The following is a 20919-nucleotide window of genomic DNA, read 5'->3' on the forward strand; positions in this document are numbered from 1 at the left end:
CTAGCACAGTCAAAAATCTCTCTATAACTTTTGACTCCCCCAAAACTTAACTTCTAATAGCTTGTTGTTGACCAAAGCTGTACCAATAATATAAGCAGTAAATTACCACATATTTCGTATATTATACACAGTATACATTTTTACAATGAAGTAAAAGCTAGAGAAGGGGTGCCTGGGTGGCTCATTTGGTTAAGCATCCGACTCTTGATTTTGGCTCAGAGGTCATGATCTCACAGTTTGTGAGTCTGAGCCCCATGTGGGGTTCCACGCTGTCATCTCGGAGCCTGCTTGGGATTCTCTCTCTCCCTCTGCCCCTTCCCCACTCACACACAAGCATGCTCGAAAGAAAAGAAAAGAAAAGAAAAGAAAAGAAAAGAAAAGAAAAGAAAAGAAAAGAAAAGAAAAGAAAAGAAAAGAAAAGAAAAGAAAAGAAAAGAAAAGAAAAGAAAAGAAAAGAAAAGAAAAGAAAAGAAAAGAAAAGAAAAGAAAAGAAAAGAAAAGAAAAGAAAAGAAAAGAAAAGAAAAGAAAAGAAAAGAAAAGAAAAGAAAAGAAAAAGACTTAAAGAAGCTAGAGACAAGAAAATGTTAAGAAAATCATAAGAGAAAATACATTTACAGTACTGTACCATAAAAAATCTGCATATTAGTATGGACACACATAACTCAAGCCCATGTCATTCAAGGGTCAACTGTATTTCAAAATATATATATTGATAGGGGGAAGCCAAATCTAGTCAATACTCACCTTTTTCATTTAAAATGATACAATAATAAATGATTTACAGATCTGGTCTGGTTTTTTGGACTCTCTATTCACTCCATCAAATTATATAAAAAACTATATAACCACTGACTGCAGACTCTCCCTATAATCCTGATTTCTAAGTTCTTATAATAAAACTGGTGTTTCTTTTGAAACCCTTTAACTAATTAGAGCATTAAAAAGTGAGCCACTGGTTTTCAGTTTTCTGAATAGGTATTATTTTCCTCCTTACTCTAGGACTAAGGATGTTAGAACATTCTAAACATAAGCAAAAAGAATAAACATATAAATATTTCAGAGATAGCTTACTTTCAGAATTACCTGAGTAACTCTTCAGATTACAGTGAGAATTACAAATCACCAAAAATTATGACATAGTATTTCTGAAATTACTTTTATTCCGAAAGTTTTGAGGAAGTCTTAGAAAGCTGACACACAAATTACATTGTCAACTTTATTTAAGGTACCTTTTTCTGGAATTGTACATCTTCATTTTCTAGTGCACAATTGTCATCTTGAGAGTAATATGATGAAGCTGAAGAACTCTCTTTACAACATACACGCCAACTGGGAAGCCTGTAAAACATCCACCACCACCAAAAGAAAGAAAGAAGGAAAAGTTGTTAAGCCAACACATTCCCTACCATGGGCTAGAATTTGAGGCAATAAACAAATAGATGGCTCTTACACTAATGCCCTAAAGAACTTAACAATTTAATGAAGACAAATATACATAAGACGAGGGTTTTTATTTAATGCCCTGAAAACAAAAACCATAAACAGTGTGTTATCAGCATCCCAAATTAAGGCATTATGAATTTCATAAAGGTGAAACAGTAAGGCCTTCACAAAAGGAGTGTCTGAAAATTATCACAAAAGGAACAGAAAAAGTTGTCAAAGGGCTAACACCCTCAGAAAGTACCAGATGCCAATAATATTTGAAATTTTACTAAATACTTAAGAAGAGATAACTCCAAGCTACCTAAACTATTTCAAAGCACAGAAGTACAGCTTCCAAAATATTTTTATATAGGAACATGGTAGTGATATCCAAAATTAAGAGAAAGAGCACACACAAGTGAATACTACAGGTTAATACAACTTAGGAAATAGGACACGAAAAGTCTAAATGAAACAATAAAAAAAAAAAAGTCTTTAAGGACATACCAAAGAAATAATATACCACTGTTATGATCAAGTAGAGTTTAGCTCTGATAGTCAAAAGTGGTCGAAATAACAGAATCTGTTTATTTAGTTTACCATGCAAAAAAATATCAAGGAAAAATATGATTATCTTTATAGTCACTGAAAGACATCTGATAAACTTACACATCCATCAAGATTTTTTTAAATAGGAAAAAGCAGATGTTTACCATGGAAACATATATTCATAATACACAAGCCTGAAAGTCAGTACCAAACTTAGTGAAGCAACTTAAAAATAACCCTATTTAGATCTGAAACAAGACAAGAATGTCCATTATTGCTAGTATTACATAATATGATAAAGGATATAAAAATGGAAAAAGAGACAAGAGACAATAAAATCATCATTAATTGCAGATAATGAGTTTATACAGGTGGAAAATTAAAAAGAACCACCTATTAAAAGATATTTTGGGTATAAAAATTATATTCTTAGGTATAAAATTAAGAATCAGGGGTGCCTGAGTGGCTCAGTAAGTTGAGCGTCCAAGTCTTGATTTCAGCTCAGGTAAAGATTCCAGTGTCGTGGGATCTAGCCCCACATCAGGCTCTGCACTGAGCATGGAGCCTGCTTAAGATTCTCTCTCCCTCAGTCCCTCTCCCCTGCTCACGTGCTTTACTCTCTCAAATAAATAAAATAAATAAACAAACAAACAGAATCAACTCAACTCTACTAAAACCATCACAACCAGTTACAAGATGAAATAGAAAAATACCCATTTGTAAAGAAACAATACTAAAATATACACTTAGCTACAAATCAAAACCACAATGAGATACCACCACACACCTGTCAGAATGGCTAAAATTAACAACTCAGAAACAACAGATGTTGGTGATAAGCAGATGCAGAGAAAGGGGAACACTTTTACACTGCTGGTGGGAATGCAAACTGGTGCAGCCACTCTGGAAAACAGTATGGAGGTTCCTCAAAAAATTAAAAAAAGAGCTACCCTATGACCCAGCAATTGCACTACTAGGTATTTACCCAAAGGATACAAAAATGCTGATATGAAGGGGTACATGCACCCCAATGTTTACAGCCACACTATCAACAATAGCCAAATTATGGAAAGAGCCCAAATGTCCATTGACTGATGAATGGATTAAAAAGATGTGTATACACACACACACACACACACACACACACACACACACACACACACACAGGAATATTACTTGGCAATCAAAAAGAATGAAATCTTGCCATTTGCAACAATGTGGATGGAACTAGAATGTATTATGCTAAGCGAAATAGAGAAAGATAAATATATGATTTCACTCATATGTGGCATTTAAGAAACAAAAGAGATGAACATAGGGGAAGGGAAAGAAAAATAAGATAAAAACAGAGAGGGAGGCAAACCATAAGAGACTGTTAAGTACAGAGAACAAACTAAGGGTTTTTGGAGGGGTACTGGGTGGGGGGATGGGCTAAATGGGTGATGGGCACTAAGGAGGGCACTTGGGATGAGCACTGGGTGATATCTGTAAGTGATGAATCACTAAATTCTACTCTTGAAACATTACACTGTATGTTAACTAACTTGGATTTAGTAAATTTAAAAATAAATAAAATAAAATATAAACTTAGCAAGAAATGTTCTATTAAGTAGAACTGCTTCAAATTGCCAATATTTGACAATTCTCTGACATGGAAAAGTCAAATTATAAGATTCAAGTTAGTATATACAGAAGATTTGAAAGATATTTAAGAGCTAAAGATGTTTTTAAGGAGACAGGCTGACTCTAAAGTTTATATAAACAGTAAGAATAGTCAAGAAGATTTTAATTTGAGGAAACTAGATGTCTGTGAAACCACAATGGTTACAACAATATGGTACTGAGATTAGAGGGGGAAAGGGAATCCCCAGGGTGACTGGAAATAGAAATCCTAGGATGACAGCTATACACAGAGAACAGAGGGCAATCTGTCTAAATTGGAGGTAATGAGAAACTCTTAGAAGAACCTTCTTTCAGAGGATGAAACTGACGGCATACCTGACAGGTCTTTGAAAATCTTAACTACAGATTTATGTAACTGGCAGTTTGTAATTAAATAGAAACATAAAGGGTGCCTGGATGGCTCAGTCAGTTAAGCACTGATTTTTGCTCAGGTCATGTGATCTTACAGTTGGTAAGACTGAGCCCTGAGTAGGGCTCTGCGCTGATAGCTCTAAGCCTGCTTGAGATTCTCTCTCCTTCTCTATGCCCCTCCCCCACTTGAGCGCAAATACATGAGCACTCTTTCTCTCTCAAAAATAAACATTTAAAACATAAATTCCTTGAGAACCAATTCCTAACCACTTTAACCTCACCCCACAAAGCCAAAACTTGCAAATATAAGGTGCTTAATAAATATTTGTTAAATGAATGAAAGGTCTGTGGAGAAATGTTTTGTAGCACACACCAGAGGGAAATTCAGTCCTTTTTTATTCCTCTCCCATCACCATGTCACCTCACCACTACCACTCCCCAAACTCATCCACCCACCACTTCATCACACACATAAACTCAAAAAAAGAGAGTCTGGAGACTAAGAGGATATTTATCCTTTTTTGTCAGCTTCTCCCTACCAATGTGGCATGGATTTGCCATTCATAAAGAAAGGCATTAACTGTATGATTAAACAAAAATCACATTTGAGTGCCATTTAGGATACCAAGCTTTACACACTTTAGTGAAACAAGAGTATCATACATGCTGGTTATTATGCTTACAGAAAATACTCACTAACATCCAGTCTGAAAGCCTTACTAGTCACAAGTACCAGTAGTTATAAAGTATGTGTGTGTGCATGCTTTTCAAAGAAAAATGACCATCTGACATCTTGAGCAAGAAAAATGTTTAAAGGATTAAAAACAGTAAATCTATAACAAAATCAACCAAAGTAGAATCTACATGGCTGAAAAGTCATCTTTAAAAGAAAACTTACGTTAAGCAGATTTTAAATTTAAAATTTTTCTTTACGCAAACTTGGAAAAGGAATTTTTTTGGTAACTTTATGTACTTATTATCTTATCATTATGGTAGTGTCACAAATGTTCTACCAATCAAACTGTCATTTCCTTTTACATGTAGTTGATGTTCTAATCTAAATGATACAACCAATCAATATACTTAGAAAACCTAGCAAAGGCATATGGCAAATAGTCAATAAATACTCAAGTGATTTCTTCTTCCAAACTTTTTAAAAACCATTTTCAACTAAAAATATGTGTATAAATATGTTCATATATATATATATATATATATATGTACACATACACATATGTATATGTATGTGTGTGTATACATATATACATACATGTAGATATATATATACACACACACACATATACACTGAATATGTAGAATATTCTTATGGAAAACAAATCATTTTCTGGGTAGGAATTTTGAGGGTGAGGGTGGGAGGGGTAAAAATACCATCAATCTAGCTTTGTGTTCTCTAGCTTTAGGTTATCTTTAACAGAGAACTACACACACACACACACACGCACAAACCCAAACAGTGTCTCAAGAACTAAGAAATATAACAAATCAGTTTTATCTATACAAGTAACTGTACATTAAAAAAAAAAAAGTTTTGGGGCGACTGGGTGGCGCAGTCGGTTAAGCATCCAACTTCAGCCAGGTCACGATCTCGCGGTCCGTGAGTTCGAGCCCCGCGTCAGGCTCTGGGCTGATGGCTCAGAGCCTGGAGCCTGTTTCCGATTCTGTGTCTCCCTCTCTCTCTGCCCCTCCCCCGTTCATGCTCTGTCTCTCTCTGTCCCAAAAATAAATAAACGTTGAAAAAAAAAATTAAAAAAAATAAAAATTAAAAAAAAAAAAGTTTTGCAAACAGGGGACCAAATTACCAAAGATTAGTACTATTCTCCAAAACTTAAAACATGAAGAAAAACTTACAGGAACCATTAAATCAATCAACAAATTTCATAAAAATTTAGTCAAAACCAAAATGAGATCAAATTTCAGCTGATAGAATGACCTAATTTTTAAAATTTTATTTAAGAGCTGAAATTGCCACATAATTTCCTCAAGACCTTTAAACATCAACGAATTCAAAAGCTCTGGACTTCAGCAAATAATTATTAGGGTCTGATGGGAGGTGAAAAATAATAGAAATAAAATTTAAGTTGGGATAGCATTCCTGTTAAGAACATGCCTAGTGTGTGTGTGGCTATCTTTCATGGACCTTCTTTTATTAAAGTACTTCCTGGGGCAGCTCAGTCAGTTAAGCATCCAACTCTTGATTTTGGCTCAGGTCATGATCTCAAGGTTTGTGAGATCAAGCCTCGCTTCGGGCTCTGTGTTGACACTGTGGAGCCAGATTGGGATTCTCTCCCCACCCCCCTCTGCTCCTACCCTGCTCATGTTTGCACTCTTTCTCAAAATAAATAAAATGAACTTAAAAAATAACTTCCTGATAAAGGGCCTAAAAAAGTCATAGCCTTGACAGATAGATAGATAGATAGATAGAGCAACAGATTGAAAGATCTCCACTACATCAGTTATGTTATGGTGTAAAATTACAAATACTACTATAATTTACAGGCAAGGTTTCAAGTCATGACCACCAATGTTGAATTTAATAGTCATTATAACTATTAGTGGAGAAAAAAAATAAAATTTCATAGAAGGGATGTAGTAATGGAAATCTTTCCATTCCTTCAGGAGGTCATGATTAACGGAGGTATATGGCAAAGACGTGCAAAGGTGCATAATATTACAAGATACATTTGACTGTGACAATTTGCTAGTTGGCCTAGCATAATGGTTAAAAGAATGAGGTCCAGAGTCACACAGCCTGTATGATCTTGGGCAAGCTCATTAAATAAACATTAATTTCTCTGTGCCTATTTCCTCAAAATAGTATTACCTATTTGAGGGGACTGTTACAAGGATTTGATGAGCTAGCTTAAAGCCCTTAGAACTGTGACAGCACATAGTAAACACAGTATTAGGCATTATGCTTACTAAAACAAAAAATATTTTAATTCTAAGAGAATAAAAACAGGTATTTTGGGGTTGGAACATGGTTCAGTGACAATAACAAACTGATGTAGAATGTTAATTTTTACTTTTGAACTATCCCTAACATCTTCTTTCATCTCTTGCCCACAGCTGATCAGATATAAAATTATTACAAAATGTCTTTGACACTCAAAATTTATCCTAGCCTCTAAGTTCTATAACCTTGAATAAATAGTTAATTAAAAAAAAAAACCTTTTGGGGTACCTGAATGGCTCAGCCTGTTAAGCATCCAACTCTTGATTTCGGTTCAGGTCATGATCTTACAGTTTGTAAGTTCAAGCCCTGTGTTGGGCTGGCTCTATGCTGACAGTGCTTGGGATTCTCTCTCTCTCCCTCTCTCTGCCCCTCCCATGCTTCTCTCTCTCTCTCTCTCTCTCTCTCTCTCTCTCTCTCTCTCAGAATAAATAAACTTAAAAAAAATTGTCAAAAAAACACTTTGGAGATTTTTTATCATCTGCACATAATTTCTTGGTCAGTTCACTTGATTATATTGTTAAATGGTGGGTTCTTTTTTTTGTTAGGTTTATTTATTCTGAAAGAGAGAGAGGGAGAGAGAGAGAGCATGCTCACAATGGGCTAGAGAGAGGGGGAGAGAACATCCCAAGTAGGCTCTGCACTGCCCGTGTGGAGCCCGACATGGGGCTCAAATTCACCGACTGTGAGATTATGACCTGAGCCGAAGTAGATGTTTAATGGACTGAGCCACCCAGGCGCCCCTAAATGCTGGGTTCTAACCAACATGAACAGAATTACACTGAGGAATTTAAATCAGTGTGCAATTAGGCTGGCATCCTGCATATGGAAATACCTCCACACAACTGCCTTCAAAAAAATGTGTTCACTTTTATTGAAGTATTTATAAGTACAATTGTAGGACATTTTAGTTTAATACTATTCCACTACTTGATCCCCCCCCCCAAAAAAAAATTGCTAGGCAAAGAACTTTTATGTGTGATGTAAAAAGCATGGTCCATGTGCTGTACTAATTTCTTTTGACAAATGTAACATGATTACATGTAATGTTAATATTCAGGGAAGCTAGGTGAAATGTATGTGGTTAACTCTCTGTACTACCTTTGCATATTGTCTATAAATTTAGAATCATTCCAAAATATAAGTTTCTCTTAAAAATAAGCAGAATCCGGGGCGCCTGGGTGGCGCAGTCGGTTGAGCGTCCGACTTCAGCCAGGTCACGATCTCGCGGTCTGTGAGTTCGAGCCCCGCGTCGGGCTCTGGGTTGATGGCTCAGAGCCTGGAGCCTGTTTCCGATTCTGTGTCTCCCTCTCTCTCTGCCCCTCGCCCGTTCATGCTCTGTCTCTCTCTGTCCCAAAAATAAATAAATGTTGAAAAAAAAATAAAAAAAAAAAAAAAAAATAAGCAGAATCCATGAAAGAAGTAATTGATAAACTAACCATCAAAATTAAAAACTTCTGTAAAACACACTTATGAAATGAGAAGGCAAGTTACAGACTAGGAAACAATATTTACAAAGCATATACTTGATAAAGAATTTGTATCCAGTGTAAAGAACTCTCAAAACTCAATTAAGAAACAACCAAATTTTTAAAAAAACAGGCAAAAGATTTTGATAGTCATATCACCAAAGGAAACCTAGGAATGGCAAATAAACATGTGAAAGATGCTTAACATCATCGTTATTCTTAGAGAAATGCAAATCAAAACCACAATGAGATACCACTACATACCTAATAAAATGGCTTAACATTTAAGAGACTGAACATACTAAGTGTTGCAAACAATATAGAAGCACTCTTATACGGTGGGAATCTAAAACGGTACAACCACTTTGGAAAACAATTTGGCACTGCCTTCAAAGTGAAACAGACCCAAATAATCCAGCCATTCCACCCTTAAGTATTCACTCAAGAGAAAGACACAAAAGGTCACAGCAGCTCTATTTGTAATAGTCAAGAACTGGGGGGAAAAAAAACCTCAAATATCCATGAACAGGTACACAGATAAACAATTTATACTATAGACATGTAATGTAATAATATTCAGCAATAAAAAGATATTAATCTGAAACACAACATCCTGGACAACTCTCCAAATAATTATTTTCTGTGAAAGATGTCAAACCAAAAAAAAAAGTATATAATGCATGATTCCATTTATATAATGGAATTTATATAATACAAAATATAATGCATTTATATAATACAAAAAATGCAAACTAAACTACAGCTACAGAATGCAAATCAGTGGCTGCCTGCAGGAAGGAGGCCAGAAGGCAGGGATTACGAAGGGACATGAGAAAATTCCTGAGGGTAAAGGATATGTTTGCTAAGTTGCTTTTGGTGAGAGTTTCATGGATGTATACATATACCAAAAGGTATCAAATTGTCCAATTTATGTAGTATATTGTATACCAATTATGCCCCTGAAAAAGCTGTTTTAAGAAGTGGAGCAGAGAGAAATAAAACAAGAATAACAAGAGATTGATCATTATTGAAGCTAGGCAACAGGTGCCTGCCTATTGCACGCCTTTCTACGATTTGATGTCTTTAAATTCCCATAAGAACAAGTTTTGGAATTCTGCCCACTTTTAAACAGAAAGAAAAAAATAATTCAATGTTGTATCTATTTGCAACATATATTATTGTAATACCTGCCTGGGTATAATTGCCAGAATAAAATTCTTCAAAGTGGACAAAAATCATATGCATAAATTATAAGCTGTATAGAGCTCAAAAGCAACAGAAACATTACAAATTGTTGAGCACTCCATTTTAGTTTCTTATTTACATCATTAATATGTGTATCTTTTTTTGTTCACTCTCAAAAATAGGCTGACCATGTATTAATAGATTAAACATATATCCATCTATTTTAATGACAAATATTTGTTATTTGCCTATAATTTCCACAAAAGCTCTTTTAGATATGGTCTTAATGGTTATAGATTAAAAAAAAAAAAAAAAGTACCACAATACAGAAGGAATGAATGTCTGCATCCAGATGACAGTACATAGTCTTTTCTTAATGGACAGATTCAACCTGAATATGCAGTGGGTGAAGTTTTTCTTGCAGTGGGAACCTACAGTTTAATGCTGCCAGGCACTGTGCTATTTTCAAGGGTATGTTACAACTATATATTTCAAAAAACAATTGTTAAGATTTAAATGTTAAGGTAAAGGAACATCAATTAACTCTTAACAAAGGGAACAGGAGGAGGACTCAGGAATTTTTTTCTGTAGGATACAGCAACTAAATTAAGCCTTGAAGCTTATTTTACAACTGCCTAGTTTAGAAATACTGAACTAGCTACCTTTACAATTACTTTTTATAATCTTATCAAAGAAATCTAGCAAAATAATGTAATAATGAATTCCAGGACACATTAATGTGCAATAAAGAATATGCTAATATGCAAATGAGCCAAGCCTAATAATTGCAGAGGTAAGGACAAAACTAAACTGAAGTCTATTAAACTTTCAAATGAGTTCATGTCGTTTCTCTCTGAGTTATACTGAAGAAACTATATCAGCACTTAAGACTACCAATACATACCAGATATTATGTTAGATACAGAAGCTTATTAGGAAATGTTAGGTATAATTTTCAACTCATTAAAAATTTCAGTAAAGATACATTGAGAAAACATTAAAAAAAAACAAAGTAGACAAAACTGAATTAAATCGATAAACATTATGTCACTAACAGATTTATTATTTATCTTAGTAAAAAGATACAATGATTATAAACATATATGCACCCAAAAATATCATTTCGAAATATATAAAACCCCCAAACCTGCATGTGGAAACAGAATAATCAAAAATTATGGTAGCCTATTTTAAATTATCTCTTACAAAATAATACACGGACAAAATCTAAGAAAACATGAGATTTACATTATATATAAGAAACAAGCTTGACCAAATATATATAACTTTATAACAAATACAAAATAAACATTCTTTTTCAAGCACACATGGGATATCTCCCAAATACTAACCATACACTAAAACTTCAAAAGAAGACTCAAATTCCAAAGGCTGAAGATCTAATAAACTATACTCTCCAACTACCCTGCAACAATTTTTGAAGTAACAAAAAGATTCCCAACAACATCCTAAGCCTGGAAACAAAAATTATGCAGCAGAATCATCCTTCCATTAAAGAGGAAACAATGAGAAACTTTAGGAAATATTATAGTGGAGGACTACTATTGGTAGGATGAGATGCAGATAAGACAAATTGGTGGGATGCAGATAAGACAACGGCAGGAAAACTTTATTTCCAAAGAAGAGCTAGTTTCAAAACAAGAGCTAATCTTTCAACTCAAAGAGATAATACTGTAAATCGGAGAAAAAAAAAATTACAAAAAAAAAAAAAAAAGAAAGAAGGCTATAAGGACAGAAATCAATGAAATAAAGACCAAAGGCAAAGATTAAGAAAAACAAAACTTAGTTCTTTGAAGAAAATGTTAGAAAGATGAATTTCTGGCAAAACCAATCAAGGAGAGTTGGTAATGTGAATTAACATGGCACAAAAACATGAAATACCACAGACAAAACAGATTTTTTAAACTGTAAAATATTACAAACTATATAAATACCTATATATTTGAAAATTCACAAGAAATAGATATTTCTAGAAAATAGCAAAATTGGCACAAAGTAATAATTGTAATAAACTAATGATAATTAAGGAAACTTGAGTGGATTAACCAATACTGCACATAGGAAAGGGAAAAATCCCAACCCAGGGTTGTTTTCTTCTTTTTTTTTTTTTTTTCACTTTTTATTTGGAAATAATTTCAAGGCTTCCAAAGAATTGTCAGCACAGTACAAAGAACATCCACAAACTCATTACCCATATCAAACTATTGGTAACATTTTGCCCCATTTCTTCCATCATTTGTCACTTGCTCATGGCATACTCTCAAAACCTCCTTCCCACACTCTCCTTTCTCTCCCTCCATGTAATTTATCTCTAAATACCTTAGTATGTATTTCCACAGAATAAGGATATTCTCTTACATAAACACAGTGCAGTTGTCAATTTCAACAAATGTTACATTGACATAATACTTTAACCTATCATCCATATTTGCAATTGTGTCAATTAATCCAATAATGTCCTTATAGCATTTCCCCTGTACTACACCGAAGTACAGAATTGAGTCTAGGATCATGTCCTGCACTTATCATGTGTCTTCAGAGTCTCCTTTACCCTGGAATAGTTCTTGGCCTTTACCTTATGTGGCACTGACATTTTTGAACACAATCCTTTTATTTTTAAATAATAGGGTCCTTATTTGAGGTTTGTCTGATGTTTCTTCATGACCAGATTCAGGTTATGTATTCCAGGCCAGAATCCTCCATAATAAGTGATGTTGTGTCTTTCCAGAAGCATACGATACCCATCTGTTTCAGCACTTGCAATTCCACTTTTAGGTACTTCTCCAGAGAAATGAAAACTATGTCCACAAAAAGCATTATACAAAACTGTCCCCAGTAGTTTTATTTCTAATAGCCAAAAACTGGAATCAGCCCAGATGTCCAAAAGCAGTGAAATAAACAAACGGTAGTATATTAATACAATGCACTCCTAATAAAAATCTAAGAGTTACTGATTAATTAAACAACATGGATAAATCTTGGAAACATTATGCTTTGCTGAGTGAAAGAAACCAGACACAAGAACATACTGTATAACTCCATGTAGATGAAGTTCCAGAATTAGCAAAACTAATCCACAGTGACAGAAATCAAATCACTGGTTGCTTCAGCTGATTCGCTAGAAAAGGACATGGAGAACATTCTGAGGTGATACAAATGTTCTACATTTTGATGGGGTGCGAGTTACACTAATATATGGATGTGTCAAAACTGATCCAACTATATACAGAGTTAATATATGTGCATTTCACTATAAATTATGTGAATTTCACATAATATATGTGCATTTCAATGTAAATTATCTTAACTTAAAAATTTAAGAAACAGGGGCACTTGGGTGCCTCAGTTGGTTAAGTGTCTGACTCTCGATTTCGGCTCAAGTCATGAGCCCATACTTCGTGAGTTTGAGCCCTGCATTAGGCTCCACGCTCACAGGGTGGAGCCTGCTTGGGATTCTCTCCCTCTCTCTCTGCCCCTCCTTAGCTCACACACAAGTGTGCTCTCTCTCTCTCTCTCTCAATACACTTTTTTTAAAAATTTAAGAAACAAAAAAGTCTGTATTTTCCTCCCAGCAAAAACCAAACAGAAAATAAGCTATTAGCAAGAACAAATATTATAAAACAATTTAGAAATTAACTGAAGAAAATACACAATCATTTACAGATAAAAATGTTTAACTCTAGTAATGATCATAAATACATGAGGATCCAAGATGTTCATAAATGGAATGATGGGGACAGCAATGTAAAGATAGTAATTCATCACTCAAATATGACTCCTATCAAAATACGTGAAGGATCCTATTGCTCTAAATATGATATAGAAAAAAAGTGGCCCAAGAATAACTAAATTAACAAAAAAAGCAAAGACATGTGGTTCACCCTGCCAGATAATTAAATTTATTACAAAACGACTTTAATTAGACTACAGTACTAGGATAACAAAAGACAGGCAACTGGAACAGAATACTCCTAAATGCATTTGTTGATATATAGTCTCTCTTTAGAAGTCTACACACAAAATGCACAATGAATGAATGGTAACAGGCTTTCCTGAGGACATCTGCCACAACATTAACTACTTAGAATTCATTTTAATGATGACTCTAAGAACTAAAGCAAGTAAAAATAAAAGTGTTAAAGGACAAGTAGAAAAAAGAATGAGATTAACAGCATCATACCATACCATTTGGTATCATACCATACCAAAATTTGCATGAATTTTATAATATACAAGCAAAACAAGACTATTTTGGAAGAAAACATATCAAATACATGAAAACTGACTGGAAAGACATCATATATACTCTAAGGTAAATGGCTAAAATGGGGGGAAAGAGGAATGAAACTGAAGGAGTAATCATGTAAAATAGAGTAAAAAAGGGGATCCATGCAGAACTCTGTATAAACAGAGTATAAGCAATCGAATCCTAAGCACCTGATGTCTCGAGAAAAAACTCATGCATTTATTTGTTTGTTTATTTATTTATGAGAGCGTGTATGCATGAATGGGGCGAGCGAGGGGCAGGAGAGGGAGGGAGGGAGGGAGGGAGGGGGAGGGAGGGAGGGAGGGAGGGAGGGAGGGAGGGAGGGAGGGAGGGAGAGAGAGAATCTTAAGCAGGCTCCACACTCAGTGCGGAGACTGATGTGGGGCTCAATCTCACGATCCTGGAATCATGACCTAAGCCAAAATCAAGAGTCAGATGCTCAAGTGACTGAGCCACGCAAGCATCCCTGGGTTTTGTTTTGTTTTGTTGTTTGTTCAGACTTTTAGGTGAAAGTAGTAGTCTAATTTTTACAAATAAAGAAGCTAAAGCTCAGCAGTTAAGCTGCCCAAAGTTATTCAATTTGTCACTGCAAACCTGGATTTCTCCCTCTCCAAAGCCTATCATCTTTCTTTATTGCTGTATTTCATATTTCATATTTCATATTTCATATTCTCTGGTCAACAGATAAAAGAAAAGTGAGATAACAATCTGTTCACTCAACAATTGATGGTATTAGTCAAGGTCAGTTATAGCATAACAAAAATATAAGAACTATCCCAAAAGAGGAATAATGTTTACTTCTCTTGCCAACAGGAGATAAATATGAAGTTTTGCAGCACAGTGACTAGGACATGGACCTAAGAGTCAAGATCCGCAAGTGTTATTCCCAGGTCCTCCATTTATTAGTTCTATGTTCTTGGGCAAATTATACAACCTGTGTGCCTCAATACTGATACTCTAAAATGGAGTTATTATGAGGAAAATTAAATGATGCATGTGCTATGCTTAGCCTGGCATAAAATATGCACTCAAATGTTAGCTACTGTTATCAGCTATTGCGCTCCTGTCCTATCTATCTTCTTTTACTTATCAAATTCCAGAGTCATTTATACTTGTAGTCTCAATTTCTTTACCTTCTACTTAGCCCTCGGCCAGGTGAATTCTAGTTTCTGCCTTCATTAAACTACTGAAATGAGTATGGTAGCAGCAGAATTTACCTTTTTTGATTTCTCTGCTACTTCCATTGAAACCCTCTTCTCCTCTGGTTTGTCAAATTACACATGTCTGCTTCTCATCCCTCTCTGAAGACTGCTGATATGCTGCTTCTGCTGACTACAGATTAAAGTCTGGTGCTTCCAGGGTTCCGTTCTCACTCTTCCCTTTATACTCTACTTCATTTCTAGGGATATTGCATTTACTCTCATAGTTTTTGGCTAATGGCTACTTTTATCTTGAGCCCTTATTATCTTCTTCAAACTGGTCCTTTTCTTAAAAACCCTTCAATGATACCTATATTAATGTTGCAAAAAAATTAACTTCATTTAAAAATTGAATCTCTCTCCCTTCATGTTCCAAGACATCTCCAAAACAACTAAATCCAAACTTGAACACAAAAATCTTCCTCTTCCAAATCTCCCCTTCATATATCCTTAATTTCATCATGTGATACTGCTATCCACCCAGTTCTCAAGTTAGGAACCTGAAAAACAGGGGTGCCTGGGTGGCTCAGTCGACTTGAGCATCTGACCTTTGATTTCAGCTCAGGTTATGATCTTGCAGTCATAGCATTGAGCCCCACACCAGGCTCTGTGCTGAATGTGGAGCTTGTTTGGGATTCTCTCACTCTCTCTGCCCCTCTCCCATTCATGTGCACTCTCTCTCTCTCAAAATAAATAAACATTAAAAAAAAACAAACCTGAAAAACATCTATACTACTCCTTTTCCTTCACCCTGACTCCACTATCTCCAGTTAATTTTACCTCAAATTTCTATAATCCATTCCTCCATCCGTTATGACTGCCCTTAGCTCAAGCCCTCATGTCTTACTTAGAGCAACCTCCTAACAGAGTTCCCTAACTCCGATCTTACCACCTCTGCAAATCAACCCTTCAGAATGCCAAGAACCTAACACTAAGTTGTCAGACTACCGTTCTCCTGCTTAAGATCTTTTATTGACTCTCCATGACAAAATTCAAGCTTCCCTGCTTATTTTTAAATATCTAAAATTCTTCTATTGCCTAAGTCTTCAGCTTCATACTTTCTGCCACTCCTTGCCTCCCACATCATGCTTCAGTGATACAGAATTACTAGTAGTTGTTCCTTGAACACATGCCATGCTGCCTCATGCTTCCAAGTCTCTGGCTCATGCTGCTCCCTCTTCTAATACTGTTCAGCCCCTTCGCCCACTCCTCACCATCCAAAACCTGACTAAATTCTTATTCTCTTTTCTGGGGGCAGGAACAAGTTAGGGATTAGGACACGTTCGTGCCTTCGTCAATCTAGGGTTTGGCCACAACCCTTTGGCATATCTCTGTCTGAGCACTTTCTACAACCCTGAACTGAAATTAACTGTTTACATTTCTATTCCTCACATGACACTGAGCACCTTAGGACAGAGAACTTACTGCCTTGTTCTCAGCACAGCAATCTACTGAGCTCTTCCTTTGACCATGGATTGGAACAGCTTTTGATAAGAGCTTAGAAAAGGGAGAGAGCCCAGTAATCACAGAATTTATGGTGAAAGAAAAAACAGAACTGGGCAATGAAGACTTGCTTCTTAAATACAGAAGTATGTATTTAATCCCTAGTATGAAAACATAGTGCCAGCCATTCAATTATGGCAGTGTGGTTAAAGTAATGCCCTGCCCACATACTCCTTCACAAACAAACCAAAAAGGCATTCCAGGAAAGATACCTATGAAACAAATAGGTGGGAAAGTAGAACTTAACTTTCAGGCAACAGTGAAAATTGTGGTTTTTGAACATTACTGCCCGGAAATTTGAAATTCTAAATACAGGGAGACTTGTGGGCAATGGGTAAATATTATAGAAGCCATTTTGATCAGAATCCAAAAAGACCAAAAGATAACTGGGCCTCCAGTGCTTTTGCTTAATAAGCCTCCTACTTTCTTTCAATTACAACGTATTAAAAGACAGATATTCTTCTTAATCTGTTATCAGCTTGGGAGTTCTTTTAAGGTTGCTTCTCTTCTGCTAGGTCTACCTGCTGATAGGAAGAAGTCAAACTGTGTGTGCCCCTTTCTCCTCCCAATTTTTATTCTATTTGGCTACCGCAGCAATCTCCAATCATATCACATGGAACTATAGAGCTTAGCTGAAGAAAACTCTATGTTTGCTTCTAATCAAACCTTTGAATTTCAAAAGTTCTGATCTTTAATCTTCATTCTGATGTAGGATTGGTCTTGTATTCTCTTAGCTTAATTATCCCATGTATCAAAATCTATTAGAGGACTGTTTCACTAAATTTGCCTGTACTTTCATGGATCCAGCATGGGATAGCACTTATTAAACAATATAGTATGTCCTCTTTTTACATCTTAACATACCATTAGAAATTCAGCCAATGCAACTGTCCTCAAAGCTGCTGAAAATAATCATATACTAAACGTACTTGATAATGACATATTTTTTTTTAATTTTTTTTTCAACGTTTATTTATTTTTGGGACAGAGAGAGACAGAGCATGAACGGGGGAGGAGCAGAGAGAGAGGGAGACACAGAATCGGAAACAGGCTCCAGGCTCCGAGCCATCAGCCCAGAGCCTGATGCGGGGCTCGAACTCACGGACCGCGAGATCGTGACCTGGCTGAAGTCGGACGCTTAACCGACTGCGCCACCCAGGCGCCCCGATAATGACATATTTTAAGAAACTTTCATCGGGTATGTATTTAGCCTATAAAACCAAGTCACAATACCTTTGCTACCTTAATTTTCAACTCAAAACTACAAAGACAGTTGCCACAGAAATTACTACAAAGCTAACAGGTCAGCCATGCTATAACAGAAAGCCTATCTAAGAACAGTGAAAAATAAAACTACAAAAGTAGATTTGGGTCAGACTTCAGGCCTTTCATGTAAGGGTTAACGTTTCAACGTTTTACTCTTCAGGAAAATGGGAGCCTTTGAAAGATGTTTTAGCAAGAGACTAACATAATCAAAGTTGTGTGTTAGTAAGATGAATCTAGTGGCTCTGTGTAGAATGGGGTGAAGCATACAAGTATGAGACTACTCTAGCCTATCTCCCTGGCTGCCAAACAAACGCGTTGAGAACTCACGCCTACCAGCTCTCCAAATGTCTTTTATTTTCACTCCCATAAACTTTTACCAATTACCTCCCTCTTTTGAAAACAAGACCCTTTTCTTAGTTTTCAAGCTTTTCAGCCTTATCTGAGACATTTTATATTGCTGACCACTCGAATGGCCTCCTTAAACCTCTTTCCATCTTTCATTTTAAAGTAAAGCTCTACAGGGAAAGGAGGAGCTTTACTTTGCTTGGCAGTTTTCTTTATTCTAAGTATCTGCAGAACTCCATGTTTAGTCAACTGGGCTGTTTCAAAAATGATCCCCTCTATGAGGACAGCTCCAGCCCAAACCTTATCTGCACTCAAGTCTACATTTTTAAGTGCCTATACAATGTCTCCACTTGGATTATTCCACTCTGTCTCAACAGTTCCTTCTCCTATCAAATCTTCTGCAACTCTTCCATTTCTTTCTGACCATGTCCAATTATTCTTGTTGCCCCACTTTAAAAAATAAATAAATAACTTTTCTTCTCTCTTTGAATTTTATTGCACAGATTTTTAATTTGAGATCCTAGCATTTATTCTCTCAACTACAGTATGCTCTAAGAAAGCAGCTACTTTGTATTATCCACCAGAATCCTGCACAGAACTCACCACATAGAAGCCTCAGTAAACTTATCTCTTGACACTAAGGATGACAGAAAGGGGGTACTGAAGAACAAGAGCTTGTTAGAGGCAAACTAAAACCCAGTTCTCTTCTGAATCCTAGACCAATGCTATTTCTACTAAACTGCACTGCCAATGGCCAATCTACCACCAAACCAGATGATTTACTTTCTCAAAAATTCTGCTTAATGCACCCTCTTCGTTTTTACTACCAAGTCCTTGTTGTGACAAACTTCAATTACTCTAACTGCTTGTTTTCAGTATTCATCCCTCCAACTCACTCTTCTCTGAAATATATCTAGCACAATGATGTCGAAATACCATTCTTGGAACTCCATTTCTCTTGCTGAATCTTTAATGTCTAACTCCTTGGGTTGGCTTGTAAAACCTATCACAATCTCCGAAATATAGCTTTTAGTTTCTACTCAGGTTTGTCTGCTTACTATCACGCCCACCTATATCAAGTACATTATCTCATTTATTCTCTTTCTCCTTGACAATTAAGTAGTATCTACCCACAACACACACACACACACACACACACACACACACACGGAAAAGACCATAATTCATATTAGCAGCATGAGTACTTCTTATTTCAGTTCATGAACCACCTACATTTGACAGAAGCAAAGTTTATGAGCCACACATCATATTCTCTTAAACCCAACTCAAGTCTTTCCTGACAACTCCAGGCCTAATTTTTCCCTTCTTTAAGCACCAACCGAACAATTCAGCTTTATGTATTGTTCACAAATGTTCAAATCAGATATCTCAGAATGTTAAAAGTACAAAACAATCTCGGAATTCATCTAATCTAGCAATAATGACTGGAATGAACAAAAATATCCCAAACCTACTGAGACAGAATCCCCAAGGTAAGAATCCTAGGCATGTGTATTTTTTTTAAGCTTCATGAATAATTCTAATGTCCATTCCTAGTTGAGGCAATCCAGTCAGCCCATTTTCAGAGAAGAAAACTAACACACAAAGAAAAGGTAGAGAAACTTACTTAAGGCCATCTACCAGACTACCTGCAGCACAGTGTAGTGGTAAAAACACAGGCTCAGACTCCGCCTACTCAGGCTTTGGCTCATTGCTTAAGAGCTGTGAGAACTTGGGCAAGTTGGTTAACTTTTTTGTGCCTCTCTTTCTTCATGTTTAAAATGGCGTGTCTACCTCAAAAGAGTTGTAATAAGGATAAAATAAGTTAGTGGATATTAAACACTTAGACCAGAAATAAACACCCAAAAAAGACTCACTATTAATAATGCAAAAAAGTATTACAACTGAGGTCTAAGTTAGTTTTATTCCCTCTCCACTACACTAGTATCTGTGTATGTGTATTTTGACAACCAGCTTGTAAACTCCCGAGGGCAGAGCTCAGGTCTCCTGCCTCTTCAGTATTCCCCACCACACCATATACACTGTTGGTAACCAAATAACACTTTGAATGAATTTATGGATTCTTATTTCTGAACCCTGACACCTCTGCCCTTCTAACTGTAGCAAAGCACCCAGACAGAATGAATAATAAGAACTCCTATAACAGTGTTTACTATGAGCAAGCCACTGTTTTAAGCACTTTACATATTTTCTCCTGTTAGATTACAAATATCCTATAACAAGAAATACAAAACTAGCTTAGTACCTATGAGCCATAAAACATTTCTATGTAACGTATAAAGTTACTTCTGTGTAAAGTATAAAACCATTTTAACCATGATTCATTACAAAATAAAGTCCTAAAATAAAATCAAACTTTCTTTCAAAAGAATTTGCATTTATGAAGTAAGTTTATCCCAAGGGATTAACATTCTGATACTGCAAACACTCAAAAGTAATTTCTCATTTCTCTGTAACATGAACAATTTTATTTTTTGAAACTACTTTAAAATATGGCCTTGAAAAACAAAACAAATAACATACAATTGGCACTAAAGTGTAATCTGCAATGTATTATGTTTCAAATAAAGGGTTCCAGTTATGTATAAACTACTGAAGTATCCCATACATGTTTCTACTTGAAGAAGGCTTGAAAGAATAAAGCACTAAAATTTTTTATAAAATGT

At 35.7% G+C, this 20919-nt stretch overlaps 1 protein-coding gene across 5 annotated transcripts in view; it reads right to left on the reverse strand.

Annotated features, from left to right (window-relative positions):
- Positions 1-20919, reverse strand: part of SUCO (SUN domain containing ossification factor) — a 94685-nt gene that overhangs the window by 66218 nt on the left and 7548 nt on the right. For all 5 annotated transcript variants that reach the window (XR_015246061.1, XM_086693946.1, XM_086693943.1 and 2 more), the window contains exon 2: positions 1231-1339. Coding sequence is in view for 4 of the 5 variants with exons in the window: in XM_086693946.1 (XP_086550072.1) it covers positions 1231-1339 (109 nt within the window). In the remaining variant the exon portion in view is untranslated. The remainder of the gene's footprint in view (positions 1-1230; positions 1340-20919) is intronic.

This window comes from Puma concolor, chromosome E4, assembly GCF_028749965.1.
Source record: "Puma concolor isolate L17-30 chromosome E4, mPumCon1.1.hap2, whole genome shotgun sequence".
In the NCBI taxonomy this organism is placed as follows: Eukaryota; Metazoa; Chordata; class Mammalia; order Carnivora; family Felidae; genus Puma; species Puma concolor.